The sequence below is a fragment of the Leopardus geoffroyi genome, chromosome E2, assembly GCF_018350155.1.
Source record: "Leopardus geoffroyi isolate Oge1 chromosome E2, O.geoffroyi_Oge1_pat1.0, whole genome shotgun sequence".
Lineage (NCBI taxonomy): Eukaryota > Metazoa > Chordata > Mammalia > Carnivora > Felidae > Leopardus > Leopardus geoffroyi.
In genome coordinates this window covers 8,006,695-8,025,549 of record NC_059335.1, presented here as the reverse complement: position 1 = coordinate 8,025,549, position 18,855 = coordinate 8,006,695, and the positions used below count along the sequence as shown (strand labels likewise).

The following is an 18,855-nucleotide window of genomic DNA, read 5'->3' as shown; positions in this document are numbered from 1 at the left end:
TTTCCCTCGGTGCCAAGTGCCCTTGGCTAAAGATGGCCTCTAGGATGGGGCAAGCACCTAATCCAGTGACCCTGTCACATCCATGATAACTTTCCTCCTGGGAGTGAAGTCTGACAGCAGCAACACAGAGGAGGCGAACAGGAGCAGGCTGTTGGTGGGGAATAAGCTATAAGGGGGCCTGTCCCTGAGGGGATGGTACCTTAATGGGGTCACAGTCTGGCCTTCAGATTCCCTGGGCTGGAAACTCCATCTTAGAAGAGTCCTGTAAGTGAATAAAAGTGGAGAGGTTGACTCGGGCCCATTTCACATATAAGTGAAAGATAATGGTTAATGTTTACCGATCACTGGCTATGTAGCCCGCAAGTACTAAGTTCATTCACTCACTCAATAATCACTCACCTAACTCCTAATATGTGCTAACCACTGGGGATACAGCAGCAAAGGAAACAAACGAGGCCCTTGACCTGAGGAAGCTCACATTCTAGTGGCAGAGGATGAGATTAATAAACAAATGAGCAACTGTTTAATAGGTCAGATGGAGGTAGTGTTACAGTAAACGCTCAATAAATATGGATGGAAGAAGGCAGTTTCACAGTAAAGTCACCTGTCCAAGGTCACATGGCTAGTTCAGGACTTAAACCCAAGGCTCCAACGCTCAGGCCAGTCTTTTTTTTTTTTTAATTTTTTTTTTTTTCAACGTTTATTTATTTTTGGGACAGAGAGAGACAGAGCATGAACGGGGGAGGGGCAGAGAGAGAGGGAGACACAGAATCGGAAACAGGCTCCAGGCTCTGAGCCATCAGCCCAGAGCCCGACGCGGGGCTCGAACTCCGGGACCGCGAGATCGTGACCTGGCTGAAGTCGGACGCTTAACCGACTGCGCCACCCAGGCGCCCCAGGCCAGTCTTTATCATCCATTCACCCGTTTATTTTATTTGTTCAACCAATATTTACTGAACATTTGCTATGTGTTAAGAATTGCGTCCCTCCTAGGAGGTTCTCAGCCATTGTACAGCAAAAGAGCTAAAGGCTACTAGACTCCATCCACCTCAGGGAAGGAGGGACAGTCTTCTGGATGACCACGACTCGCCTAGGCCCCGCCCTCCCAAAAAATCGGGCACGACGTAGTGTCAAGACAGGACGGCCGACAAGCTCCCTATGAGCCCCGCCCATCCCCGTCGTAGCCACACCCGCCAAGAGCCCACAGGGGCCTGAGAAGGCTGCAAGGACAGATCAGTAGTCGCGGCGACAAGAAGCGTCTTTCATAGAGACCCCCAGCCCGGGGGCCTCCGTCTCCCACAAAGGGTCGTGCTGACGTCACAGGCAGCACGACCGAACTGTGGTCACTGCATCAGGAGACCTCTCCCTTCTCTGCCTCACTTTCCCCTCACCTCTGGACTTCGTGAGCGGGGTTGGGAGCCAGGTATCTGCGGCCAGATTCTCCGACCCTTCGCGGGAAGTAGGACTCACCTTCTTAGTTGTCCCGCGTAAACTTCCGGGAGGCGGAAAGCGCTGCGCGCGCATCCTCGACCCGAGGAAGGACAGCGCCCGCGCAGGCGCTGCTGGCCTCCGGACTGCCCTCTGGCAGTGACCGGGAGGGATTATTTCCTCATCGCCCACCCCCCATTCCACCCTCTTTTGGAGGGTTTCTGGTTCTACTGCGCATGTGCCAACGTGACCCAATGGTAAGGAGGAGTGAACTATGAAGCATCTCTCCGCCTATCAGAGAGAGGTCTTGTGATTTTCCCGCCTCAAACTCCGCCCCTTGCTTCCAAGCGTCTTTTCAGGAATTTCCGCCTCAACGCGTTTCCATGGCAACCCGCCGTCTCCTTCAGGCCAGAGTACGCTGTGTAGCTTGTCCTTTAACTGGGTAAAAACTGGACTGCAATTCCCACAGGCTACCTGGTCCCGATTTTGTTTCTACTCTCTTTCCTCCAGTGCTCAGCGGCCAGAGAAGAGGGCGGGGAAAGAAACACAGATAAGCGGAGATAGGCGTCAGCACAGCCTTCTGGGAAACCGAGTCCCGTTGGCGCGGAGGCTCCTGGGTGGAGGAGCTCGAGGAAGTTCTCGCGGCGCCGGAAGTTGTTACCAGGCGCGAGTGGGAGGAGTTGGGTCTGCGTCTTCCTCCGGGCGGGAGTCGCTTCTGTTAACGCGACGGACGGCAGTCTTGAGAGGTGAGGCGACGCCGCAGGTGGGGTCACTGAGTACTCCCAAGGCTTGGGGGCTCGGTTCTTCTTGAGGGGTGACGGAATGCCCACGGGGTGACTTCGGCAAAGGGCGCGCCTTCTGGGGGCGGTGGGTGTCCAGGTGGGGTCTTGACCGCTCTCTGTTCGGAGCGTGTTCTGGGCCGGGCTGTCGCTGAAATGGTTTCCAGTCCTCACCGGCAGCCCTGAGAGGAGAGGTTACATTTACTTTTGAGTGAGGAGATGGAAGCCGAAGGAGGGGTTCGGTTGCCCGAAGTTGATCGGGCAGATCTGGAGGGATGAATGAATGGGAGTTCTTGAGGAGGGCGAAGCATTTCACATTTGAGCACTTGCTGGGCGCCAGGCGCCGCGCTGTACTCGGATTTCCTCCTGTAATCTCCGCAGCAGCGCCAAGCGCGGTTCCTCGGTTTTATCGGCTCCCTTGGCACCGGGAGCACTTCGGGAATCACAGTTTATCAGAGTTTGGAAACTTAATAGGGTGCCTATTTCATAGTTAGGCAACACCTCAGAGGGATCTTGGGGCAGTTCTTGGAAGTCGATTATTTCTGCCGGGAAAGGCGTGAATATTCACACTATATACAGCCTGTGGCAGTTCGGGTTCAGTTTTGCCGCCAATTTACGAATGAATAAGGTTCTGCTTTTCAGAGCTGTTTTAGTTTTTAGAATTACAGCTGCGGGGCTGTGGATCTGTTTTACTTGTCCCATTTCATACACGTGGAAACCAAGGGGGAATGATCTGCTCTGGTCCCACACTAAGAAGCAGCAAGAGTTCTCAATTCTAGAGCGCTGGACTTGCCAATCCTGTAATTGTTTGGCTCAAGTTCATTCTGAGAGGCTGGGTGACCTTGAGCCTCACATTAGGGCTCCAGTTTGTTCTGTCCCAGGGCTCAGAGTGTATGAGATACGGACAGAACGTGATTTGGAAACTGTAGACAGAGGTCTGAAACTCAGATGTCTATGAGGGTGAGGCAGATTAGGTAAAGGAGAGAACCGCCTGGGGGCGGGGGGGGGGGGCGGAGAGCTGTGGGGCATCAGGGAGCACTTGCCCCATTTAAGGGGGGTAACTTTAGGCCCCAGCTAACAGCTTTGTTAGACTCGGTGAGCCAAATCCTAGAATTTGGCAGAAACTGGAAATCGTTTTTTTTTTTTTTTTTCATTTTTATTTATTTTAGAGAGAGTGGGGGCGGGGGGAGAGGGGGAGAGAGTCTTAAGCAGGCCCCTTGCTCAATTTCCCAGTTTTCAAGGTTGAGACTACTTAAAATAATTTTCTCTCAAAACCTGCTATCCGCCAGCACTGTGGGCAAAAAACCACATCTGTGGACCAAATTACACCCTCAAGGCGAGACTTAACCTCTGCCATGTGAGGAAAGTCACTGTTGAGTAAACGTTAGCACTTAACACGTCTGCCACATCACCTTACCTGCAGTCAAAATCTGGAAAGCCCGGAAGATCACTTTTTCTAGAAGTTTGGTGTCCAGACCTGACCAGAACTACTGGGATTTATAACGTTTCATTATCCTACCTAGAGAGAATATCTATACCCTTCACTCTAAAAATATTGAGGTGTTCAAGTACAAAATGCTGCCTGGCCCACACTGCACTGTGATTTTATTTTATTATTTTTTTTAATTAGGTTTTTTTTTTTTTTAATCTTTATTTATTTTTGAGACACAGAGAGAGACAGAGCATGAGCGGGGGAGGGGCAGAGAGAGACGGAGACATGGAATCTGAAGCAGGCTCCAGGCTCCGAGCTGTCAGCACAGAGCCCGACGCGGGGCTCGAACCCACGAAACGTGAGATCATCACCTGAGCTGAAGTCTGCCGCTTAACTAACTGAGCCACCCAGGCACCCCCACACTGCACTATGATTTTAATGAAATATATTTGTGTGTGTGTGTGTGTGTGTGTGTGTGTGTGTATATATATATCACCTTTTTAAAAATCGGAAAATTTCTTGGGGTGCCTGGGTGGCCCAGTCAGTTTAGTGTCCAACTTCGGCTCAGGTCATGATCTCATTTTTGTGAGTTGGAGCCCTGCATCGGGCTCTGTGCTGACAGCTCAGAGCCTGGAGCCTGCTTTGGATTCTGTGTCTCCAGCTGGCTCTGCCCCTCCCCCACGTGCGCGCGCGCTCTCTTTCTCTCTCTGTCTCCCCCTCTCTCTCAGAAATGAATAAACATTAAAAAAGTTTTTAAATAAAAATCAGAAAATTTCTGAATTTCAAAGCACATCTGTCCCTAGAAGCTTAACAATTGTGGACCTGACGTTAAATCAGTCTGTTGCTTTGTGATACGGAGTGTTTTCATCACTCTGTAGATAATGTGCCACTTAGGAAATTCACAGTAGCTACCAACGTGCACGAAGCCCTATGGTACAGGGCACCTGGGTGGCTCAGTTGGTTGAATGTCCGACTTCAGCTCAGGTCTTTGGAGCCCTACGTCAGGCTCTGTGCTGACAATTCAGAGCCCGCTTTGCCCCTCCCCACTCTCACGCACGCATGCTCTTTCTCTCTCTCAAAATAAATATTTAAAAAAAAAAAAAAAAGGCCCCATGGCACAGTGTTTTGTATATTATGGGTCATGAAAATAACTCACTGGGCAGTGGCCATAATTTTTTTTTAATGTTTATTTGTTTAGAGAAAGCACATGTAGAGGAGTGGCAGGGAGGGAGGGAGATCGAGAATCCCAAGCAGACTCCAAGTTGTCAGCACAGAGCCCAATGCAGGACTCGATGTCACAAACTGAAATCATGACCTGAGCCGGAAGCAAGAGTCAGACGCTTAACCGAGTGAGCCACCCAGGTGTCCTGGCCATAATTTTTTTTTTTTTTTTTTAAATGAAGTACAGTGAAAGAGACTAGAATAGAAAAGATCCTAGCACATTCTACTTTGTAAGATTCAGTATTATTTCGTGAAGTTTTGTTTTCGTTTTGTGTGTGAATGGACAGTCATGGTATATGTCTTTGTTACTGTGGGTCATGGTTAAAAAAAAAAAAAGTTGGAGAAATCTTGCTACTGTTGAAAAAATAGTAAAATTTTTGGACGCCAGCTCACCTGGACTCAAATTCTAGAGCCAGTAATCAGAAATCCCAGAATCCTGGGGCGCCTGGGGTGGCTCAGTCGGCCGGGCGTCCGACTTCGGCTCAGGTCATGATCTTACAGTTCACAAGTTCGAGTCCCACGTTGGCCTCTGCTGACAGCTAGGAGCCTGGAGCCTGCTTCGGATTCTGCGTCTCCTTCTCTTTGCCTTTTTCTCTCTCGAAAATAAATAAACATTAAAAAAAAGAAAAAGAACCCAGAATCCTCATCCCGGGGGTTCAGTTGGAGAGACACTGTGTTCTGTCAACAAATGTTCCAAAAGCGCCTACTGTACGTCAGGGGTCGTGTCGTGCTGAGACACGGTCGCGAGCAAGACCGAAGGTCCCACCCAGGTGACCGACCTTAATCGCCACCTCTCCCAAACGTGGATTTACTGACTGTAATAAGTGCCAAGAAAGGTCATGAAGTTGCCTGTGGGCCCCGAAGCACAGTGGAAATGAGGGGCGTGGAGTAGTTTCGGCCGATACAGAAGTGTTGTTGTGATCCCCGCAGGGAGACTCCCATCCTGACTCATCCTCCTACTTCCGGACATTCGGGGGGCTCATCCGGCATGGCCAGGGAGCCAGCCCTAGAAGGAAGGGAGACTTTCTCCCGGCTTCCTTGTGTCTCCTGCGGCTCTGCCAGCCAGGAACATGGAGGGGACGGAGAGGGATCTTAAGTGAGAACTCCGGCCACCGAGTCCCAGTCGGCTACCACCAAGGTGAGTCGAGGGCCCCTTGTCCAGGCCCCATGCCCTGAGGCTGCATGGCCGGCCGGCCTTTATTCTGGGCTCACTGACCCACGGTGACCCCCAGGTGATCCTCTTGTTACGCTGTCGCTCTCCTGCTCAGCACCCTTCCAGGCATCCTTTCTGCTTAGAAGATCAAACCCAGGTTTCCCAGCCCAGTCCTGCACGACCTGAGTCCTGCCGCCTTCCTCAGCATCTCCTCCGGTTCCCTCCATAACCCAAACTCCCTTCCTGGCCTGGTGGTAAACTGTTACACTGTGGTTGTCAGATTCCCAGCCTTTGCTCGGGCTCCTCCCTCTGCTAGAATACCCTACCCGCCATCTCCGGCCGGTCTTATGCAGCCTTCAAGACCCAGCTCAGCCCCCACCTTGCGTGGGCAGTGAGCTCTTCCCTGCTCCGGCCTCATCATAGCACAAATCACCTGGCTGTGGTTGTCCCCTGCCCCCGTCTATCAGCCCCACCAGACGAGGTGCTCCTTGGAGACAGGTACTGATTGGGCCTTGCCTCTGGGCCCCCAGGGACCAGCGTGGGCCCAGTACACAGCGGTCCTTGAGGTGTTTCTTGAATGATGAATGAAAACCTTCCTCTACCACCGATACCTGCTTATCCTTAATGACCCAACTTGAATATCTGCCCCAACCAGGAAGTGCTTCCTGACTCCAAGGCAATGTCCTCATGCCCGTCCCTGGCCATACAGTCCTGGATACTGCCCTCTGTCACAGCCCTATCTCCTTATGCTCACTGTCAGCATCCCTGGGTGTCCCCTGTAGGCCAGGGAATGGGTTTGACACCTCTCTGCCTCCAGCATCCTCAGAGGGGTCTGGCACACGGGAGAAATGACTGTTGAATGAATACATGCTCTGACCTTGTCACTGTCCTATATAAAACTCTCTGTGGCTCCCCAGTGCCCCACGGATCAAGTCCAGGGTCCTCCCACACCCCCACCGCTATTTCCAACAAAATCGAGGAGTCCAGGGAAGGAAGCTTCTTGGGGCTCTCTGATCTGGCTCCTGCTGACAAAGCCTCTTTGGCTGATCCCTTCTGACCAGGTATAGACAGCAATAGTTTCAGCCACAAGTAACAGAACACTTGGCTCAAAGCAATTTAAACAGTCAATGGATTATATAGAACACATAACCAGAAAGGCCAGAGCCGGCTTGATCTGCCAGCCCACTCAGTGTGATCGAGACCCAGTGTATTGTCCCCATCTCTCAGCCCCACCTCCTATTGGTTCCATCCTTGATGAACTCCTTCCCTTGTCCCAAAACAGCTGCCAGGATCACCATGTCCCCACATGCCTCCTACTTGAAGGCTTTGTTCTGGGTGCTGGGTCTACTTGCTAGGGAACCAACTGATATGGTCCCTGCCGTCATGAGCTCACATGTTATTGGCGGGGTAACACCGTATTGGTTTGCTAGGGCTGTTGTAACAAAGTGCCTTGAATGATAGAAATTTATTATCTTGGCTCTGGAGGCTAGAAGTATGAAGCCAAGGTGTCAGCTGGGCTCCTTCCTTTTGGAGGCTGCACGGGAGAACCCCTTCCTTGCCTCTTCAGCTTCTAGAGATGCCTGTGTTCCTTGACTTGTGGCCACGTCACTCTGACCTCTGCTTCTGTCATCACATCACCTTCTCCTACCTTTGACTCCTTCTGTCTCATTTTTTTTTCTAAATATTTATTTATTTTATTTATTTTTAACGTTTATTTATTTTTGAGACAGAGAGAGATAGAGCATGAACGAGAGAGGGTCAGAGAGAGGGAGACAGAATCTGAAACAGGCTCCAGGCTCCAAGCTGTCAGCACAGAGCCCGACACGGGGCTTGAACTCACGGACCGCGAGATCATGACCTGAGCCGAAGTCGGCCGCTCAGCCAACTGAGCCACCCAGGTGCCCGCTAAATATTTATTTTTGACACAGTGCACAAGCAGGGTAGGGGCAGAGAGAGAGAGGGAGACACAGAGTCCGAAGCAGGCTCCAGGTCCTGAGCTGTCAGCACAGAGCCCAACTTGGGGCTCCAACCCATGTACTGTGAGATCATGACCTGAGCTGAAGTCGGATGACCGACTGAGCCACCCAGGCACCCCCCTTTTGCCTCTTATAAAGATATAAGATTGTCAAAAAAATAAAAAAAGATATGAGATTGTCATGATTGTGACAATCAGGGGCCACCGTGATCATCCAGGGTAACCTCCCCATCTGAGGATCCTTAACTTGTCACACCTGGGAAGTCCCTTTTGCCATACAAGGTGACATTCACAGGTTCTGGGGATTAGAATGTGGATATCTTTGGGGAACCATGATGTGTAAGGTTTAAAAGGGTATCTCGAACTTAACCTGTACCAAACCAGACTCACACTGTGCCCCAAAACCTGCTTCTCCCCTGTCTCAGGCAGCGGCAGCTCTGTCCTTCCAGTGCTCAGGCTAAAATCTTACAGACGTCTGGGCTACTGTCTGTCTTTCGCTACATTTGCTCTCTTGGAAGATGTTGTCCCCAGCAGTGTCAAAATGTCCACATCTTGGGGCACCTGGGTGGCTCAATCGGTTGAGTGTCCAGCTTTGGCTCAGGTCATGATCTTGCAGTCTGTGAGTTCAAGCCTCACGTCAGGCTCTGTGCTGAAAGCTCAGAGCCTGGAGCCTGCTTGGGATTCTGTGTCTCCCTCTCTCTCTGTCCCTCCCCCACTTGTGCACACGTGCTCTCTCTCTTTCTCTCCCTCTGTCAAAAATAAATAAACGTTTAGGGGCGCCTGGGTGGCGCAGTCGGTTGAGCGTCCGACTTCAGCCAGGTCATGATCTCGCGGTCCGTGAGTTCGAGCCCCGCGTCGGGCTCTGGGCTGACGGCTCAGAGCCTGGAGCCTGTTTCCGATTCTGTGTCTCCGTCTCTCTCTGCCCCTCCCCCGTTCATGCTCTGTCTCTCTCTGTCCCAAAAATAAATAAACGTTGAAAAAAAAAAAATGCCACATCTCACCTTTTCACACCCCTTCCATCCCTGTTCTCCTTTCTCGCCTGAATCATGGAATTCTCCTTTTTCCTTATCTCCCTGCCTCTGCCTTTCCACCTTTTATGTTTTTCCACGTAGTGACCAGAGGAGGATCCTGGTTAGAATATACTTAATCAATTTGCTTACTTTTTTAGGAATATTTGTATTGTAAAATGAAGCACAAACATAGAAACCCACGGCGGGTTTCTGTTACGTGTAGATCTCTACTGTGTGTGTTTGAAAATTTCCATAGTAAAAACTTAAAATCTTGAATGAACGCTAAAAAGCAAAAGCCAAAGTAAGTAGATTTTAGGAACAGGCCGACGTGCATTTAAGTCCTGCCTGTGTGACCCTAAGGGGAACGCACATCCCCTCTCTGAAACTCCATATCTTGCCTACAAAATATGGGGATGCCCGGTGTCCTATGTCTCAGGGCTCCCACGAGATGATTTTTGTCAAAGACCTAGTACATGGAGGGCAGGGTGCATCAAGTGAGCAGTCGGGTCCATCGCTGACCCCAGTCCCACGGTCACTGACAGTGTGTTACATTTCAGGAATTTGTGACCCACAGGGATGTAGCCATGGACTTCACCTTGGAGGACTGGGAGCAGCTGGGGCTGGACCAGGGGGACCTGTTCTGGGACACGGCGCTGGACAACTACCAGAACCTTTTCCTGCTGAGTGAGTGTCCACTCCAGCCCCGGGGGCCCGGTCCCTGCCCTGCTTTTGGCTGTTGTCACCCACAGGATAAATTCTCGGCTCCTGAACGCCTCAGAGCTGGCATGATGTAGCCCAGCAGTGCTCAGCTGGCCAATTCTGCCCCCCCGGGGGCACTGGCAGTGCCTGGTGACCTTTTTGATTGGTCCGCACTTAGGAGCAGGGGGCGTGCACCTGGCGTCTCATGGGTAGAGCCCAGGGTCGCCGCCACATGTCCGGGAATGCAAGGGCAGCCCCTACAGCCGAGGATTATGTCACTAGTGTCACTAGTGCCGAGGCTGAGAAACCCCATCAGCCACCCGCCTGCCGCTCTGGCCTCCTTAGCACTTTCCTCTTCGTCCTTGTGGGGCTGACGCTCAGGGTCTTTGCATTTGCCTTCCTGTCTCGTCCCCTCCCTGCCTCTGGGCTTTCCTTTTTTAAGACTTCTACCTCGACCTGTTAGCGAGTCCTCTGTCCCCTGCCCCACCGGCCCACCACTCCTGCGCTTTTGAACTGCCCATTTTATGCTCTGTCTCCCTCTGCTGGGACGGGCACTTCCCGAGGGCGGGGACTCACTGAATGGTGGCTCAGTAAACGGAACGAGTAGCAGGAGTCACCGGCTCAGGAGCCGGGTCTCATGCTGGGTCAGCGCTTAGAACTGGCCTTCAGTCCTGCCGTCACCCCACAAGTCCGACTCCCTGTTTTGCTGGTCCTTTTAAAAATGAGGTCCAAAGAGAAGTCACCTTCCCAGCTATGCGGGGGTTCCCGGAAGTACCCTGTGTTCAGTGACTTACGAGGAGGGGACTTGAAGGACTCAGCATGTGGTCGTACTCACGGCCATGACATGTTACAGAGAAAGGACACAGCATGGGCGGCAAAGGGGAAACCAGAGCCGGCTTCCAGAGCCCTCTCCCTGTGTAGAGTCCCACACGATCGTAATGAGGGACAAATGGTGTGAAATGTCTACTGGAGATGCTCACTGGAAACAGCACCCACAGTTTTTATTGGGAGCTGGTCACACAGGCACCCTCTGCCTGGAAAGTACCAAAATTCTAGACTCCCAGCCGGAAAGCAGGTGTTCAGCATGATAGTTGAGGCACAGGGGGCCCCTCTGTTCGGGAATGCTGGAACCCTCCCGAGATCAGGTTCCCAGACACCAGCTGAGGGCCAGCCTCCCAGATTTTTCTCTAAACTCTACTGAGCATGTGCGGCAGAAGCAGCTTCGGGGCGGCTCAGACCTCAGCGTCTTTTCTATTTCTAACCTACATCCCACAGTATAGGCACGTCTCCCTTGACCCCCCGCACACGCTTGTGTGTATGTCCAAGCAGCGTATTAGCTTCCTACGGCTGCTCTTAGAAATGCCACAAACAGCAGCTTAAAACAACGCGTTTATTCTCTGACGGTTGTGGAGGTCAGAAGTCTGAAACGGGTCTGACCCGGCTGCGGTCAGGCTGTTGGCAGGGCTTGTTCCCTCTGGAAGCTCCGGGGAAGAGTCTTGTGCCTTTGCCCTTTTCTGGCTTCTAGAGGCGCCTGCATTGCTTGGCTCGTGGCCCTTCCATTTTCAAGCCAAGAAGGCGCTTTTCCTCCACGGTAGCACAGTTCCCCCGGGATTAGGATTCTGCTTCCTTCCTCGAGTAGTTTGCCGAGGGCAGGGCACAGGACCGCCTGGGCTCTGGGAACCCGGCATATTCCACAGAGGCCTTGGGCGATGTGGGCTCCGTGGGTGGATGAGAGGGTGCGTGCCTCTCCACCTGGCAGGCTGCTCATCCCTCAAGAGCTGTTGCAAGTCCTTGGTATCCCCGGCCCTGGCTTTCACAGCTCTCATCACCCTGGACTGTGACTGTCTGGGTCTCTCTCCTCCACCGGACTGGGAACCCTACGGGGCAGGTGTCCCCGGAGTCGCCCAGAGCGGCATTTGGCTCTCACGAGCTGTACACTGGACAAAGCACTGATGGTCAGGACAGCCAGCAGGTTCCCGCTAAGCAGTCGGCTGGCCTGCCGTGTCCTGGTAGATGACAGCACTCTTCTCTCCCTGCAGACCCCTGCAAACCCAAACTAACCTCCTGTCCAGATGGGGGCGAAGAGCTGGAGGCCGTGGTCAGAGAAAACCCAGAATCAGAGGGCCTCGGTGAGTGGGCGGGGCAGGGGCTGGTGGGACAGGGCCCTTCGTCTGCCCTCCGTCTTTGGAACTTCCATCCGGACCCCAAACGTCTGCCTAGACATCTTGCCCCTCTGCCACGCGCTGGCTTCTGTCCCCTCGTCCCGGCAGGGTTGGGGCCCTCGTCTTGTCTACCTCAGTGTTCGGCATGTGGCTGTCCTGGTGCCCTGAGTCAGTCTCTCCACCTTCATGTCCTGTGCCCTTTGAGCACCACACATCCCCAGTCTGTTTCACCCTGTGTTTGTACAAGTCTGTCCCGGAGGGCACAGCAGATGGCCACATCTGCTAATAATGCAGGCCTTAATGCAGCCAAGAGCATTTGTTCCGTTCTCTCCTAGGCCACAGTTCCTCTAGAGGGAACAGGTTAGGCAGCGAGGGTGTCACGCCGGTTGACGTGTCCCCAGTGGGAAAAGGCAGAGGCAGGGGCCTTCCCTGGGGCGCGGGACACTTTCCTCACGGTCGGGTCATTAACATGAGAAGGGCCCCTGAGTCAGAGACCACAGCGTGGTGGCTGCGTGGCTCAGTCCGGGCCTCCGCCACCCAGTCAGGATGCAGCTCACCTCTCGTGAGCTCGCGAATGTGGACCCTCCGTGGCCTCCCGACGAGCACACCAGCGTTTGCGCTCAGGTGACCAGCACAGACCCCTGCCACCTCTACAACATATGGGGGCGCCCGGGTGGCTCAGTCGGTTAAGCGTCAACTCTGGGTTTCGGCTCGGGTCATGATCTCACGGTTTGTGAGTTCGAGCCCCACACTGGGCTCAGTGCTGACAGCGTGGAGCCTGCTTGGGATTCTCTCTCTCCCTCCCTCTCTGTCGCTCCCCTGCTCACTCACGCTTTCTCTCTCTCAAAATAAATAAATAAATACCAAAAAAAGAAATACATGCTCTTTCCAGAACCGCGTAGCCACGCCTTTACCAACCAAATCTGTCCTCCAGCAGTTATATCATTTCTACCTCCTTCCCCGTTGAACAGCGCCCTTCTCCAAGAAGTGGGCCGTGGCTGATGGGGGCAACGGCATCTGCTAAGAGGCTCCCCTTCCCTGTGGAGCCCCTGCGGCTGCCCAGCTCCCCACTTAACCATCTTGGAAATGGGCTCTCTGTTTCCTGTGCTGCCAGTTCCAGCCGGGTCACCACTTTGGCCCCTTTTCCTTCATCATCCCTTCGAGGGACAGGCTTCCTGAGGAGCCATCACCCGTTCTCCCTCTTGTCTGTGTTCTCACCCTGCAGCTCCTTATGTTTCGCCGCGGGGAACGGGAGACACCTGCACTTACCCTCTCTCGGACATGGCCGAAGTCAAGAACTGCCCTCTGGCACAAGACTTCTTGGAGGAAGGACTCTCCCAGGAGATCATGGAGACTTTGTCCAAGGATGGCCTCGGGAACTCCAGTCTGGGGAAAGCCTATGTAGGTGAGAGTTGGTTAGACAGTTTGCTAGGAGATCCAGAAAGCCTTCTGAAGTCTGACGTTGTTACCAACAAGGGAAGTCCCACAGAATGCAGGAGTCGCGAACTCCAGAGAGACCTCGGTCCTGAGCCCCTCCTTTCCGTGAGGGAGGATTCTGTGATGCGTGATCTTCCTGAAAAGAGCCCAGCTACGTCTCAGGAACGTGGGAAAGACTTTGGCTGTGACTTAGACCAGAGCCAGCAGGATCCTGTCCAGGGAGGCGAGAAACTGTATAAATGTAGTGAATGTGGGGAGAGCTTCAGTCAGAGTTACCATCTCATCCAGCACTGGATTGTTCATACTAGAGAGAAACCCGCCGTGCACGAAGAGTATGAGGAAGGTTGCAGCCAGAGGTCTTGCCTCTTTGTGCCCCTGACAACTCACACCGACTACAAATCCTGTGCGCGTAACGAGGGCGGGAAAACCTGCACTCAGAGCACACACCTTCTGTGGCATCAGGAAATTCACACTGGAGAAGAACCACATAAGAATCAAGACAGTGACCCTCCGTCAGGTCTCAGCTTACAGCCTGCTGAGCAGCAGAAACCCTATACAGGTGATGAGTCCTACAAAGGTAACGAGCCTGGCGAGGGTTTCAGCCAAACCTTTCACCTCACCCAGCATCAGAAGACCCACACTCAGAAACGCTATGAATGTGCCAAATGCAAGGCGACCTTCAACTTCAGCAAATACCTCCTCCAACATGAAAAAACCCATGCTACGAAAACTACCTCTGAGCATCAGGAGTGCGGGAAGGCCTTCGGGCAGAGCACGCTGCTCGCTGAACACCAGTCCATTCACACCGGAGAAAAGCCTTACGAGTGTGATCAGTGTGGGAGGCCCTTCAGGAATATCTCGACCCTAAAGGTCCACCAGAGGGTTCACAGTGGAGAGAAGCCTTACAAATGCAATGAGTGTGGGAAATCCTTCTACCGGAGCACTCACCTTAACGAACATCAGAGGATTCACACCGGCTACAAGCCCTACAAGTGTCATCAGTGCATCAAGAGTTTCAGCCGGCCCTCCCACCTGATTCGACACCAGTCTGTTCACGCCACGGGCAAGTCCTACTGCTGTGCCAGATGCAAGAAGACCTTCAGCCATAGTGAATACCTTGTTCAACACCAGAAAATGCATGCTATGGAGACCCTCCACGAGTGTCAGGAGTGTGGCGAGCGCTTCTTCTGCAGCTCGACCCTAGCATGCCACCAGAGTGTTCACGCCAGAGAAAAACAAGCACTTGGCGAGAGCGGGAGTATCTTGAGTCAGGACTCAGAACGGAGAGAACATCCAGGGGTTGGCGAGAAGCACTTTAAGTGTAGCAAATGCGAGAAAACCTTCAGCTGCAGCAAATATCTGACCCAGCACGAGAGGGTTCACACCAGAGTGAAACCCTTTGAGTGTGACCAGTGTGGAAAAGCCTTTAGCAAAAGTACACAGCTCCTTCGCCACCAGAACATCCACTCTCGAGTGAGGCCGTATGAATGTGGGGACTGCGGGAAGGCCTTCATCCGCAGCACTTCCCTCACCAAACATCAGTCCACCCACAAGAGTGAGCACCCCTTTACATGTAATGAATGTGGAAAGACCTTCAGCCAAAGTGCACACCTCTCAGAACATCAGTTAACTCACACTGAGGAGAAGAAACTCTGTAAAGATAGCAAGTGTGACAAAGCCCTTGCCCAAGGTGACTGCCTTACTCAGCATCAGAGAACTGACGCTGGAAAGAAGTCCTTTGAGTGTGATGAATGCGACAAATCATTCCATTTGAGTTCGTGCCTTTCTAAGCATCAGAGAGATCACACAGGTGAGAAACCCCACAAATGCAGCGACTGTGAGAAAACCTTCAGCCTGGGTGCTCAGCTTCTTCAACACCGGAGAGTCCACACTGGAGAAAAGCCTTATGTTTGTCAGAAATGTGGGAAAGCTTTCAGCCAGAGCTCATGCCTTTCTGTTCACCAGCGAGTTCACACTGGAGAAAAGCCTTATGTTTGTCAGGAATGTGGGAAAGCCTTCAGCCAGAGCTCGTGCCTTTCTGTTCACCGGAGGATTCACACCGGGGAGAAGCCTTACGTGTGTGCTGAATGTGGGAAAGCCTTTTCCCAGAAAGCAAATATGATGCAGCATGAGAGAGTTCACACTGGGGAGAAGCCTTATGCCTGCAGGGTCTGTGGGAAAGCCTTTGGCCTCAGCGCCCATCTCAGTCAGCACCAGAGGGTCCACACCCAAGAGAAACGGTAGTAATGTCAATATTGTCAGAAAGCCCTCTGATGCAGGTCTCAGCAGACACCAAGTTCATACTTGAAGGTAACAAGGAGTTACTTAGCAGGAAGTGATAAGTAGCAATACTACAAGGTCCCAGCAGCAGCAACAGGGTCCCAGACATCTAAACACATTCGTCTGGGCCCTAAGGTTGAAACCATCGCACTGCAAGCTCCTCCGCCAAGAAATAAATACATCTCTTTATTAACAAGGAGCAATTAGAAAATTTGCACACATGAGTCTCATGAAAACACAGTAGTGGAGAAGCTGTGTAGAATGGCAGTTCAGCGGTAGACTTGAGCCAGTCGGCTGAGTTAAACCCCAGCTCTGCCATGGGCTATCCGCGGGGAGAGCCATGGGACTTCCTAGGGCCTCAGTGTCCTCGCCTGTAAGATTGGCACAATATGGTTACCTACCTCAGAAGGCTGTTGTGAGGATAAATGAATAGAGATAAAGGTGCACTTAGAACTGAGTGCCCAGCACACAGTAAGTACTCACCAAATGTGAGCTACAAGTACTCGTGAGCTACAACAAATATATTAAAAAAAAAAAAGGAAGAGTTAGCAATCCTCTATTTACTGCAGTTAATGTTCTTACTAATACTATGCACGGCTTTCATTTTTTAAGTTTTTCTTCAAAATGCCTCTGGCTAAATTTGGTCCCCCAAACCCAGCACCTTGCTCTTTTCTTTTTTTTTTTTTTTTTTAATTTTTTTTTTTCAACGTTTATTTATTTTTTTGGGGACAGAGAGAGACGGAGCATGAACGGGGGAGGGGCAGAGAGAGAGGGAGACACAGAATCGGAAACAGGCTCCAGGCTCTGAGCCATCAGCCCAGAGCCCGACGCGGGGCTCGAACTCACGGACCGCGAGATCGTGACCTGGCTGAAGTCGGACGCTTAACCGACTGCGCCACCCAGGCGCCCCATTGCTCTTTTCTTTAAAAAAAAAAAAAAAAAAAAAAAAAAAGGGCGGGGGCGGAGGGAGACGGGGTGCCTAGGTGGCTCAGTCGGTTGGGCGTCCGACTTTGGCGCAGGTCATGATCTCCCAAGTTCATGGGTTGAGCCTCGTGTCGGCCTCTGTGCTGACAGCTCAGAGCCTGGAGCCTACTTCGGATTCTGTGTCTCGCTTTCTGTCTGCCTCTCCCCTGCTTGCACTCTGTCTCTCTCAAAAATAAATAACCATTAAAAAATTTTTTTTTCAGTCTAACTTTTCCTTCCCTCTGCTCTGTCGTCAGTATTTTCTTGACTCACCCACAGAAGCCAACAAGAGCATGTAAACTAACACCAAATAGCTAGAACTCTCCACTCCTAACCTCCAGAACGTCTCACTCAAAAGGACGTTCTCCCACATAACACATGCCCCTTCTTCCTGTAATTTTCTTCCCCCACTTAAAGTTGGATCTGTGGAATGAGACCTAGTGTGTGGTGGGAGTTCCTCGTACTAGAAACCATGGGATTCAGTTGGGAAAGCTGCACTGGATATTGCCACGCGGTTCCCAGAAGATGTGCTCGATGGAGAAAACCGTGTATGGAAACTACTGGGCGGAATGTTCCTCATGCACCGTTTGTCCAAGAGCCAACCACTCACCGGGTGCTCTGCCAGGCTCCGGGGTGGGGAATACCAACACGGCAAGCCCTGGTCTGGCTGTGAAACTCCTGGCATCGAAGGGAAGCGGATGGCCCCATTTCCACAGAGAAGTACTGTTCATTGACAAGTGACATCCTAAAATGCCACATTCCCTCCTGTCACAGCAAGTTCTGGGACCATGAAGGGTTGCTGGAGAGCCCAGGGAGGGCCCCATCCTTCCTGCTGGAGCCCTCAAGTCGACGGGTCAACCTTGGCCAGGCCTGTTCTACAGCTAAGACACCACATGGAACCATGTGCCCTCTTGAGGGCACCTCCTCAGCTCTGGGTTTTTGTGTCCCACCCACTGAGTGACCTCATCCCATGTCTGCTGAAGCACAAAGAGAACTTTACGAAGACACTGACACTTTTGATATCATTCATAGTTTTGGTGCTAAAAAAGTTTAGGAGTATGTGCTCTGAGTTCTTGAGTCTTTTAAACCTTGAAACTGGGGTGCCTGGGTGGTTCAGTCAGTTAAGCATCTGACTTTGGCTCAGGTCATGATCTCATGGTTCGTGAGTTCGAGTCTCATATCGGGTAAGCCCACACCCCACTTCTGCTGAGCTCGAGCCCCGCTTTGGGTGAGCCCAGCACCTCCCCTCCCTCGTCCTGCCCCTCGCTCACTTGTGCCCACTCTCTTTCAAAAAAAAACAAAAAACCTTGCACTTTGAGTTCTGCCGGTTGGTTTTGTTGTTGAAAGTGGGAACCTACAGGCTCGCCACTGGGCCCACACCACAGCAGGGAGCACAGGGGTTTTCAAAGGGCCGACACACTGAGGTCCCTGCACCTGGTCCCTGCCCCCAGATCGCTGTGTCGTCTGGGCGAGACCCGTTCTGTACCACAGGGCAGGCCAGAGGCGGGAAACGTGTTCAACGAGAGTTTTGACACCAAAGATGGAGGTCAGGGGTCCTGCGGAAAATTGGCAACGTGGCGGGCGGACTCTGTAACTACTGACCTGTGTAGCTGTGGGCCAGCGTAGAGATGGCTTTTGTGTGTATGTGTTTGCCGATTAAAGTTTTGAGTCTGTATGCGTTGGTTGCTTTTTTCAGCCTGGTGCCGCGTACCTGGCCAGATGCTGGGCGTGCAGAGGCTCCCATTCGGGGCAAGTGCCCGTGCTGTGGGGGAGAAGGGCTTATCCTAGTAAAAGCTGCCCCATGAGGAGGGATGGTCACGTCCATTTTCCCGAAGTGTCGGTGGGGCAGGGGCCACCGGGGAACCATATGGTTTCAGCCGGTCCTCAGATACCTCATCAGACAACACTTCATTCTAGCACGATCCTGACTGACGAGGAAGCACGGACAGCCTGTCGTTCTCTCCTCTCTAGTTACAAAAACACAGCAGTCCTCAAGCTCAGGCGATCGTTGGAGCTAGAAATTAATCTTACTTTCCTCTCTTGGTGTTTATTTTAGTTCCCCACCCCGCCCTTTCTGTAATGACCAGAGATGCTAGTTTCCCACTCAAGGGCAGTAGTAGAAAGCCCTCTTGAGAAATAAATTGATTTGGGGCGCCTGCCTGGCTCAGTCGGAAGAGCATGCGACTTGATCTCGGGGTTGTGAGTTTGAGCCCCATGTTAGGTGTAGGGGTTACTAAAAAAATAAAAGTTACTTAAGTAAAAAAAGTGAGCTGGTTTAAAGGGAAATGCATGGCACGCGTTTATGACAAAAAATGG

General features: G+C 52.2%; 2 protein-coding genes and 1 long non-coding RNA gene across 9 annotated transcripts in view; 1 reads left to right on the top strand and 2 right to left on the bottom strand.

Annotated features, from left to right (window-relative positions):
• Positions 1-1,671, bottom strand: part of VRK3 (VRK serine/threonine kinase 3) — a 37,008-nt gene extending 35,337 nt beyond the window's left edge. Inside the window, exons 1-2 of one of the 2 annotated variants that reach the window (XM_045441788.1) lie at positions 1,471-1,671; positions 200-262 (exon numbers count right to left, since the gene is read on the bottom strand). The gene's annotated coding sequence lies outside the window, so the exon portion shown is untranslated. Of the gene's footprint in view, positions 1-199; positions 263-1,391 lie in introns of both variants that reach the window. The other variant, XM_045441787.1, reaches the window with a different exon arrangement.
• Positions 1,672-1,790: 119 nt separating this feature from the next.
• ZNF473 (zinc finger protein 473) lies at positions 1,791-18,841 on the top strand. Of its 6 annotated transcripts, none has more exons than XR_006702480.1 (6): positions 1,791-2,174; positions 5,791-5,998; positions 9,573-9,682; positions 11,737-11,826; positions 13,085-16,120; positions 18,708-18,719. XR_006702480.1 is itself a non-coding variant. In XM_045441778.1 (6 exons), the coding sequence occupies exons 3-6, from the start codon at positions 9,583-9,585 to the stop codon at positions 18,726-18,728; spliced, it is 2,559 nt and encodes an 852-aa protein (XP_045297734.1). In that variant the 5' UTR covers positions 1,791-2,174; positions 5,791-5,998; positions 9,573-9,582; the 3' UTR covers positions 18,729-18,841. The 6 variants fall into 6 exon arrangements, 5 of the variants coding, with proteins under 5 accessions (XP_045297734.1, XP_045297731.1, XP_045297732.1 ...); XM_045441778.1 differs by having other exon boundaries at positions 13,085-15,432; positions 18,708-18,841; XM_045441775.1 differs by lacking the exon at positions 18,708-18,719 and having other exon boundaries at positions 13,085-18,214.
• Positions 11,074-13,232, bottom strand: LOC123578713. The gene is made up of 2 exons (XR_006702483.1): positions 13,129-13,232; positions 11,074-12,509 (listed from the first exon to the last, which is right to left on the bottom strand). It is a non-coding gene; the product is annotated as an uncharacterized LOC123578713 (long non-coding RNA).
• Positions 18,842-18,855: the final 14 nt, after the last annotated feature.

Excerpts from the sequence above, each read along its gene's own strand:
- ZNF473 (XM_045441775.1), top strand. The coding sequence starts at position 9,583 with ATGGACTTCACCTTGGAGGACTGGGAGCAGCTGGGGCTGGACCAGGGG. Across the intron at positions 9,683-11,736 it reads CCAGAACCTTTTCCTGCTGA|ACCCCTGCAAACCCAAACTA; the intron begins GTGAGTGTCCAC and ends CTCTCCCTGCAG. Across the intron at positions 11,827-13,084 it reads CCCAGAATCAGAGGGCCTCG|CTCCTTATGTTTCGCCGCGG; the intron begins GTGAGTGGGCGG and ends CTCACCCTGCAG.